Below are 10,479 nucleotides of genomic sequence, written 5' to 3'. Positions count from 1 at the left end.
ATTTCAGATCTCCTGAAAACTATCTTCCTTTTCCTTGTTCCAAGTTAACCATGTCGAGGTTAATTTATCCACCTCAGAAGGAGCCAGGGCCCAGCTGACCCTGCTAAGATTTGAAATTATAGTTCTTGAGTCTAATTTTAAATCAAGCACAGAGAACATTTTTTTTTCTAGCTAGGACATCCAAACAAAATACAATACCACCCACCCCCTCTAAAAAAATCTGGTTTCTTTCTGAAATCAAAAGAGCGTTTTGTAGGAAAGAAAAAAGACAGATAGAAATAGTAGCTTATTTTGCTTTAATATCCCAAAATATTTGTGTGAATGGGACTACGCTGCAGAACAAGCCAGAACTCTGTAGACAAGCACGTCTCACTCTGAGGAAAGAACTGATTGGAGAGAAGGCACCAGAAACTGCATTTTGCTGGATTATATGTAAACAGTAAATGGGGGGAAAGGCTCACAAAGGAGAAAGGAACTTGCACTGTCATTTCACAGGTGGATCCTAAGGATGGAAATTAGCCTCATGAGCTGATGCTCAACCTCCATCTTCCACTGTAGTGTAAACAGGACCTGGTGCTAAGGAGACAAACACCCACACACCAGTGGTGCACGAGGACACAAAAAGGAACTGACGGTAGTATAAGCCCGTGGGTCCCTTTTATTCTCTTTCCCGCATGGCTCCTACGGGCATATCAATGGGCAATGCCTTGGAATTGTACCATTTGTCAATGACTGGTTAGTGGAAAAACCGAATCCTAAAAAGCCTGGGTGAATACACTTTGTTTCTGTTCATGCTCTTCAATCAGATGACTCGGAGGGCCTGGGGTGGAGGGATGTACCGCATCTGGCCTGTCTTCTTAGGTGATAACAGTGGGTGCAGTGCGTCCTGTCCTTTCCTGGAGATGGGACAACTTCAGGGCAATAGAAATAAGGGGGGCCAACATGACCTGAGGGAGACACAAAGAGAAAAACCTTTGCCATCACTTTCTCTAGACATGGATCCATAGGTCCAGCCCTGAGTAGGCCTCGAGCTCCAGACCCACGTCTGACTGCCTACTCCGATAACCCAAAGGCTCCTCAAACTCTGTAAGTCTAAAAACACAGACATGTTCTTTCTTCACAAAAAAACCTAGTGCCAGCATTCCCTATTTCAGTCAATGATCTATTACATAAAGCAAATGAATGACTAGGAGTCATGCTTGACACCTTCCTCCCTCATATTGCTGTTGTCCAACCCACCAGCAGCCTAAGTGACTTATCTTCTACCTCTCTCCCATTGTCACCCAGTTCTCTCCATCCCAGTGCCACAGCTCTCGCTAAACCAAGTCCTCCCTCTAACCTGGAACAACTGTGCTTCCACGTCCGCTTCTGCATCCTCCTATTTGTTTCCCACACTCTACCCAAAGAACTCTTTTCAAAATACACCACCCTCCTATCTACCTCTCACTTAAGGGAAAAAAAGAATGCTGCTGTTGCTTGAATAAATAAATATTCTAATATTAAAAAAAGAAAACTATGTATCTAGTTGAACTGCCCATTTTATAGATGAGGAAACTGATACCCAAAGAAGTGAAGTGATTTAGCCAAGTGATTCAAGGGCAGAGCCAAGAGTAGTACATTTTCTATTGACCACTGTGGCTTTCCCTCGTCTAAATCTCTACCAACTCATTACACCTGGAAGAAAGTTGGAGAACCACTGCACACACTGACATACCACTTGCCATTCCCCTTGGGGCTGCAACAGTCCCAATGAAGTGCTGAGGCTGAGGCCCAGGGGAAAGGCACGTCCCCAGATAGAATGGTGGTACACCTGGGCATGTGGGCACCTTGCATCCTTCAGGGCCCTCCCACTTCCTGAGGACTATGGTTCAGACGAAACAGCTCTCACTCATTCTTTGTATTTACCATGTGTCAGGTATTAAGACAGAGAAACACAACTTCCTTCCTCTTTTGCTCTTGCGCTATTATTCTGGGGATCTACAATGTGGACACCATCGCCTTTGATTTTAGTTTTAGGGATGTCTCAACACCACAGCAACCTGGCGATAACTGGAGCTAATGCCTGGCCACTGGAAAAACTGTAAACTTGAAGCACCCTTTCATTTCTCTCTTTTTGTAATAAAAACAATTGTAAGAGCCACTTTTCCTCAAAAGCTAGTTCCATATGTCAGGCAGTGTTCAGAATTTTGCCTTCATCATCTCCTTAAATCCCTGTGACAACTCTGTGAGGTAAGTAGCATTCTGCCATTTTACAGACAAAGAAACCAAAGCTCAGAACATTGAAAAGACTTACCCAGGGACACACAGTTATAAAGGAACTGAATTTAAAACAAGATCTAACTCCAAAATGGGTTAGAGAGATCAAAATCACTATGCCAGGGGTTTCCAAATGAGTTTCACAGGATTCTAATTAGGTGTCAGAAGGAAAAAGGCTTTGTGGGAGAATAGACATGGCGAACTGGCATACGTACTGCAAGTCTGCTCCGAGCTTTAAGGTGAGGTGTGTGTTGTGAGCTGCTAAGACGGGGCTAACGTACCCCAGCACTTCCTAAACTGGTTTTGGCTCTGGAGCTCTGGTTGGGGAGCAGTTTCCAAAACAAGGAACACCCGTGGGGAAACTCTCCCCTGTGCGTCCCTGCTTCCCCATTTGGGTGGCTGTCCTCCAAGTTCTCTGTTCCACCTCTGGTTCCTAGGGCCCCTCCTCACTCTAACATACCTCTGGAGACACTCTGGGTGGGGCTGGGACCCCAAAATACAGGTTGCAAGTCCCAAGACTCTCCCATAAAGACCTTTCTTTCTGGGCCACGAAACAGTCTCTCCCTGCCTACCCCCTAGCCCTGACCAAATCTAGAGCCAGTGTATGTTCTGCCAGGGCAGGTGATGAGACCAAGCAAAGTGGCAAATAATCAGTGACAGACCAGAATACCAGATCAGGGGCTGATCTGAAAGATTAGTTCTCTTGAATCTGCCACTTAACCAGGCGTGTGCACCTATTAACTATTATTTAACCTTTCTGAGCCTCCGTTTCCTTATCTGTAGAAGGGGTATTAATAGATAAGAATAACAGATTTGAGAATGAAATGAGTATATCCACTTGGGTAATGGGTTTAGAACAGAGCTTGGTGAATAGAAAATGCTCAGATAATTATTAGTTATTATTGCTTTCTGATGCACTGAAGAAGACGTGGAGGAAAGTGAGCCCACCTGTCTGATCATTTGAGAAACGGGTTGTGATGACAGGCGCAATGGAGCCACTACCCTTGCCCTCCAACAGAAAGAACTAGCCGGGGCGCAGGGCCTGGGCATTACCTGGGGGTCCTGGTAGATCTTGGCGATGTCCTTCTCATAGCTGTCGACGTACAGTCGAACGGTGGCGCCTGCACTCCCGGTGCCGCTCAGTCGAAAGATGATGCGAGAACCGTCTGCAAAAATGAGCCGCAAGCCCTGGGAAAGGTAACAGAGTTTCTTTTTTCCTCACATGCTGGAAGAAAGATTGAAGGCTGACAAACTATGAGGGGTCTCTTTGGAGATCTAATTTCATCCGTACTTGATCAGTCGGAGGATTAGATCCTTGAGAAACGGCCACAGTTGAGCCCCGTGAGTCTGCCCTCGGTCAGCCTGTCACTGCATCCAGCCAATGGGGGTTGGGCTCATGGGGGAGAAACATCCCCAGGTTCAGGCGGGAGACAGGATCCTGGGGAGGCTGGCTGACACAAGCCCTGCCCTCTCCATCCCGCTTCCCTGTGATTTATGGACTAACCATTCCAGTTTGAAGCCTAATAAATAAGTTAATAAATAAATAAGCTGCTAGGTACGGAAATCCGATTTCCAAATCAGGAGGGAAACACGGACAGAATGGGCTGAAACCAGAGCAGAGGAGGTTTCAGGTGAAACAGAGGAAGAACTCTTTGCAAAACACTGATGGAGAGCCTCAGAGTAGAACAGGGGGCCATGTGCCCCAAATGGCAGAGGCCAGCTATTCCGACCTATTGAGCCAGATCCAGTGGTCAGTCTCCACCAGTGCCTGATGACTCAGAGCAGGGCCCATGTGGGTGCAATGCCAAGCCCCGCCCCTCTATCTCCTGCCCTCCCCCTTCCCTCTCTGGCCGCATCTCTTGTCCTCAATAATCTTGATTCAGGGAAAAAAGGCTGGGGACTCTTGAGGTAAGAAGGCTGAGCAAGACAGTTATCTGAAGACCCTTCAGTCTTGATGAGGCTGTCAATTCTTCCATAAAAAGAACTTTGCCTAAAGCTGATGGCCTACCAAAAGGAAAGGTACTACCTCTCATCTACTATTTGTCACCAGACCCAACCCAGGGTTTAATCATGCCACTCAGCACTGAAGACAGCGGATGAAATACACAGAGTACATTCCCACTTAGTCAACATGGGGAGGATACAGTTAATACCCGTTTACCATTTCCTGCTCTCTAGACACATACCAGGGTTGGCCTCCGTCTCCCACAACTTTCAACTTGAAGCCTCTTAAATTTTTTTCACTTGACTGCAGATGCTATATCTACTTCAGAAGATTTTCCCCCCTCCCCGGTCTTCCATCTAAATGCTCAGACTTTCTGATTATAAAACGTGGAGCTGCTGACTTCCTCCTCTGAGCACAGAGCACAGGGCCCGTCCCATGCATACCTCAGCATCCCGCCTCTCTCCTGGTACATGCCGGATGCGGCGCAGAGTCGGGGTTTACTTTGCCTAAGGGTCTGTTCTCTCTCTGAAGCCTCACCACAAAATCTTCTGCTCTGCTCTGCACCCCCCGGACCCCACCCTCCGCTTTCCTACACCCACCCTCTCCTCAATCCCAGGCCTCTCTTTTTCTAATTATCTCAGACATCATTTACGATCATCCATACTAGACCCAAAGTTCTCACAGATGGTGAAAAAGCATAAGGAAGAAAAGCCACGGGGCCAGAATTTTGACAAAGGGAGACTCCAGGCACTGAGGGTCACTGTGGCCATGCTCCATCCACTCGTCCACTACCTGCTCTCCAGAGAGAGACTTTAAATAAGTCCTGCAGCCCAATTCCTTCAAAGCTTGCTGGATGCCTTGAGAAGGACCCAGCCAAAAATCTGGGTCTGGATCAGAAAAAAAGCTAACTGGACAGCTATAGCATAATATTACCTCCCTCTTTATTATCTTTGTTTCTAAGTTATGAGTCCATTCTGTGACAACAACAACAGAACCAGAGGAGAGAGGAGCCTGAGCCCGGGTGTTAGTGAGAAGGGCTGACCCAGCCTGCACCCTGGGCGCCTGGTGCCCAGTGAGGGAAACACTAACAGTTCTGTACATATCCAGACACGGTCCAGGGTCTCAACTGTGATGTCCTCCTACGCGCTGCTGTGTTAGGGTCAGCTGCGAGTCACGTGCTACAGGTAATAACAGTGAATGTTTCTAAGTCTGTAAATGGCTTGTCTGTTTTTTTCTTCTTTTTTAGAAATCAGAACATATCACAGAAATGTCTATGAAGAGGCTACTCTCAAGCCACGCCGGCATTCTGCTACAAGCTCTTGAGAGAGAAGAAGGAGGTTGAGGTCTAAGGCAGCAGTTCTCCATCTTTTTAAGATTCTAGGGCTCTTTTCTGCACACACATTCAACATGACCTCTTGCATAGAATTCTGGAGAATGTAAAAAGTCTTTCTGGAGCCTACACTAAGAATCCCAGAATGAGGGCATAGGGGTGTATGTAGAATCAGGGCAAAAACCATGTTCCCTACAAGTACCTGTGCAAATCATGTGTGACTCAGCAGAAAGCCACTTGAGAAAACAGGGCAGCAAAGGACAAATGACCAAGAAGCCTTTTTCTTTTCTCTCTTGAGATTTCAGAGACGAAGCTCCGAGGCTTCTCTCCCACATCGCACATACGTCTGTTCCTACCTGATTTCTTGAAACACTTCCATCCACCGGATCATTGTATTCAAAGTTATCAATTTTCACCACAGTGTAAACTTTATCTCCCACTGGGAACTGTTTCCCCACGAAGGAGCGATCAGAGATCAGGGCCTCCAAGTCCTTCATCATTTTGTTTGCGCCCTCGGCTTCCACCTCCTCGTAATCATACCTGGAAGAAATCACAAAGTTGAGGCCTGCGGGCTGACTTCAGATCACACCAACTTATATCACCACTTTCTACAGCATTTGTTTGGCCCTCCCCCAAACCATCTAACTTCAGAAGAAGCTGGCAAAAATATGAGCGTGTCATTCTCTGGGGATGGAGCAGACGAGGGATGAAAAGAAGGGTTTGGAGGGTTTCAGGAAAGGGTTAGGAGCTTCTGAATAAGCAGAAAACTCCCATCTTGGCTCTTCTACAGAATAAAGCTCTTAGAAGCTTCAAAGGCTTTTGAGAGAGATTATCTAACATTTAATCACCACATCCTGAGGATGTAGAAACAAAAGCAATGTTATCTGCATAAATGCACACGTGACTCAGGCACTGCTCTTCCAAACTGCTGGAGCTTCTATGGGATAAATGCCGGGAAGGCTCCCAGTCTGGGACCTGCCTGAGGCTGCTGAGATTTTGGATAAGGAGAGTTCCAGTCTCCACAGGAGCTTCCTCAAGTAAGGCCAATTCTTTTTTTTTTTTTTTTTTTTTCGGTACGCGGGCCTCTCACCACTGCGGCCTCTCCCGTTGCGTTGCAACAGGCTCCAGATGCGCAGGCCCAGCGGCCATGGCCCACGGGCACAGCCGCTCCGCGGCATGCAGGATCCTCCCAGACTGGGGCACGAACCCGCGTCCCCTGCATCGGCAGGTGGACTCCCAACCACTGCGCCACCAGGGAAGCCCAAGGCCAATTCTTCATTGACCAAATGAAGGAGCCAAGCCCTAACTCTTTTTTTTTTTTTTAAGCCCTAACTCTTTACACCTGAAATGCCTCCCTCCTCTCAGTGAGAGTGGATTCCGGTCCACAGCATTCACCCTGACAGAGGAGGCCTGGTGTGGATGCAAAAGGGCCAAGAAAAAAAAAGTCCATCACAAATGAAATTCTATGACTGTTACTTTTCCTCCAAGAATTGTTCTTGGCTTCTTTCTTATGAGGTTAAAGACTCTCACAGGTGGCTTTTCCTGTCCTAGTGGCACACACCCTCTTGAGACGGTTCTTTTTTAGAGGCTCAAGATAGCAGAGTCTATATTTATTTGCAATAGTGAAACAAATATGATATGCGCAAGCAGACACCTCTGAGACATGAGAAATACCAGGGAATTAAGGCCAACTATTCTGGCTCCAGGATTCTATGAATCAAGGACAGCAGTCCCCTTAATCCTGAAGTCAGCTCTTTCCCCCAGTTAAAATGATAAACAGCAAAAAATTACAACCAGGTGTTTGTGCTTTACATCTGTGACCTTTGGGTGTTTGAGGGAAATGTTCTATAAATCCTAGGCACAGAAGGGTATAATGGAAAGAATCTGGGCTTTGGAATCAGAATGAGCTATGAACCCAGCCTTTATTGGTTACTAACTGTGCAACTATGGAAAGCTGCTTCATGTCTTAGAACCTCAGTTGCCTTATCAATAACTGTTTTTGAAGCTGATGTGAAACAATGCATGCAAAAAGCACTTTTGTTAAATAAATGGAGGGTATAATGGAGTCTTAACTAACCATAAATTCAGTTTCTGAGGACTTTATTTGTAATACTGGGTGAGCAGTTATTTCAAATGAATAAAAATGTGTTAAGATAGTTTTTAGATGGAGACTCCTAACTGATTCAAGAGTGACCCTCTCTGAACAAACCCTCCTAACCTTATTCCATTCTGGTTACTTTTCATTTGTTAACTCATTCATTTATCTATTCAAAGCATATTTACACAATGTCACTATGAATTAGTGTTTGGTGATACCATGGATTACAAAAACAGATATGGTCCTGCCTTCATGATCCTTTAGGCTCTAGAGAGTTCATGACTGCTGTTCTAAATTACCAGATTTTTCTGGTTCTTAGAAAGTAGAGATTCTTGCGTTGGTTACCAGGGCTACTGTGTGGTACCACGTGGCAGTTACTACTTATACCTTCCACAAAAAATAACCTGAGGGAGAAAGATAGCAATATACTTGTCCAAAGTCAAAAAAAATATTCTGATTATGGAGGCCAAGTTCCTGAAGGCTGAATTCTTTTCCTGACTATCCAAAGATCATGGACCATTAAATCTGTGACATATTTTAAAAACTCTCTAGTCTAACTCACCTATTTTATAGAGAAGGCAACTGAGGCTCAGAGAAATAATACCTTTGTATTTCTTACATAAATAATGTATTTAATATGCTTTTCCTCATATTTATTTTCCATAATTAGAATAGTGAGGTTCAGGAAAAAAATTATTAGATTTTTACACTTACTGTGGGAAAGGCAAATTGAAATTAGTGAAAAGTACAACTGGAAAAAAATGTTAACGCTTCTTAAAAATAGAAGTATGGGGCTTCCCTGGTGGCGCAGTGGTTGAGAGTCCGCCTGCCAATGCAGGGGACACGGGTTCGTGCCCCAGTCCGGGAAGATCCCACATGCCGCGGAGCGGCTGGGCCTGTGAGCCATGGCCACAGGGCCTGCGCGTCTAGAGTCTGTGCTCCACAACGGGAGAAGCCACAACAGTGAGAGGCCAGCGTACCGCAAAAAAACAAACAAAAAAAAACATAGAAGTATGTATGGTAAAGAAGACTTACTAACTAGTCTAAGTATTTTGTCCACTGATGAATCCCCAGTGCTTGGCAGAAAGTAGGTACACAGTCAATATATATTGAATCAATGAATGAAGTATTGATAACTACACAGCCTTTGGGGACCTATTTTAATGAGTCAGAAAAGTTGATTTAGACTAAGTATAATTGTTTCCATAATTTCAGCAAAAGTTTCCATACTTTCAGTGTCCCAGAGTTTATAGAACACTTTCAGACTCATATTTCATTTAATCCACTCAATAGCTAGACTGTTATTTCCATTTCTACAAATGAGAAAACTGAGTACAGAAAGAGGTTAAATGACTTCCCAATCTACTAGGGGGCAGAAATAAAATTCTAATCCGTTCTTCTGAATCCAAATCCAATGTTATTATCATGTCCACCTGATAGGTACACTTAAAAGGCTGACAAAACATTCATTCTTTTGAATATGTTAACTAAAAGTTTTAAGCCTCGTTCTTTATGACTAACATAAAAGTTGACTTCATCTCGACCCTGACTGAATTATATTAAAAATCCTCAATTGATAGAGGCTGAAGGAACTGAGGTTTTATTATCACTTAAGACAGGAAGTAAAAAATTTGTACACATGAGAATTCTCTCTATCCACTTCCCCATGCTACCTCTGTACCCAGCCAGGCTGTGGCTTACCTGGTGAAGAAATTCCGGCCATACTTTTGCCAGTGATCTTTGAGGATGTCCTCCACACTCTGTTTGCGGGTGGCTAGGATGGAGAGCCAAGCAAGGACAGCCCAGAGTCCGTCCTTCTCACGGATGTGGTCAGAACCTGGTCGGGGGACAGCATGCGGCTGTGAGAAACGTGATTTCTCCAAAATATTTGGGAATAAACTCCTCAACAGTATATGACCTAACCAAAAAAGTCATAAAACTTTACTGAGGAACTTGAATACAAGGAAGAAACCATGTATTGAATAAAACCACATACTATTGAAAAGAAGGTGATGCTTCCCAAAGTAATTTTAGAAATTTAAGGCAAATGCCAATAAAAACGTCAGCAGAATAATTTGGTGGAACTTGATGTATCAATTATGAAGTATGAATGTGAGTGGAAAAAACAAAAGAACATGACCACTGTGAATTTTTAATAACTAAAATAGTCTGGTAGCTTAACGGAACAAAAGAGACCACCCAGAAATAGACCCAAACACACATGAGACTTGAATAAATGATAAAGGTGTCACTTTAAGGCTGTAGGAAAGAATGGATTACTTTTTTTTTTTTTTTTTGCAGTACGCGGGCCTCTCACTGTTGTGGCCTCTCCCGTTGTGGAACACAGGCTCCGGACACGCAGGCTCAGCGGCCATGGCTCACGGGCCCAGCTGCTCCGCGGCACGTGGGATCTTCCCGGACCGGGTCACGAACCCCTGTCCCCTGCATCGGCAGGCGGACTCTCAACCACTGCGCCACCAGGGAAGCCCCTGGATTACTTTTTAAGTAGTATTTATCTAACTAGCTAAACAGTTGGGAAAAAATCCGTTTTTTTCCCTATAAAACACCATACAAAAAGAATTCCAGATGAATTATACATTCAAATATAAAAACTGAAAACCTTTAAATATTAGAAGATATATATATATTTTTTAAATCTTAGAGATGGCAAATACATATAAATTCAGAATTCATAAAGAAAAAAATCTATGTATTTTTCTACTTAAAAATTAGTATTTCTATCAGCAAAACTACTATAGATAAAATTAAAAGGCTAGGGTTTCCCTGGTGGTGCAGTGGTTGGGGGTCCGCCTGCCGATGCAGGGGACGCGGGCTCGTGCCCCGGTCCGG

At 44.5% G+C, this 10,479-nt stretch overlaps 1 protein-coding gene across 2 annotated transcripts in view; it reads right to left on the bottom strand.

Annotated features, from left to right (window-relative positions):
- Positions 1–279: 279 nt before the first annotated feature.
- PGM1 (phosphoglucomutase 1) overlaps positions 280–10,479 on the bottom strand; it is a 58,302-nt gene continuing 48,102 nt past the window's right edge. For both annotated transcript variants that reach the window (XM_027113975.1, XM_027113976.1), the window contains 4 exons: positions 9,331–9,466; positions 5,888–6,071; positions 3,310–3,444; positions 280–947 (listed from right to left, as the gene is read on the bottom strand). In XM_027113975.1, the coding sequence (XP_026969776.1) occupies positions 858–947; positions 3,310–3,444; positions 5,888–6,071; positions 9,331–9,466 (545 nt within the window). In that variant the 3' untranslated portion in view covers positions 280–857. The remainder of the gene's footprint in view (positions 948–3,309; positions 3,445–5,887; positions 6,072–9,330; positions 9,467–10,479) is intronic.

This window comes from Aethalodelphis obliquidens, unplaced genomic scaffold (assembly GCF_003676395.1).
Source record: "Aethalodelphis obliquidens isolate GAN/ISIS:26980383/991018 unplaced genomic scaffold, ASM367639v1 scaffold13, whole genome shotgun sequence".
Lineage (NCBI taxonomy): Eukaryota > Metazoa > Chordata > Mammalia > Artiodactyla > Delphinidae > Aethalodelphis > Aethalodelphis obliquidens.
The sequence above is the reverse complement of the archived record's forward strand: the minus strand, read 5'-3'. Positions and strand labels throughout refer to the sequence as shown.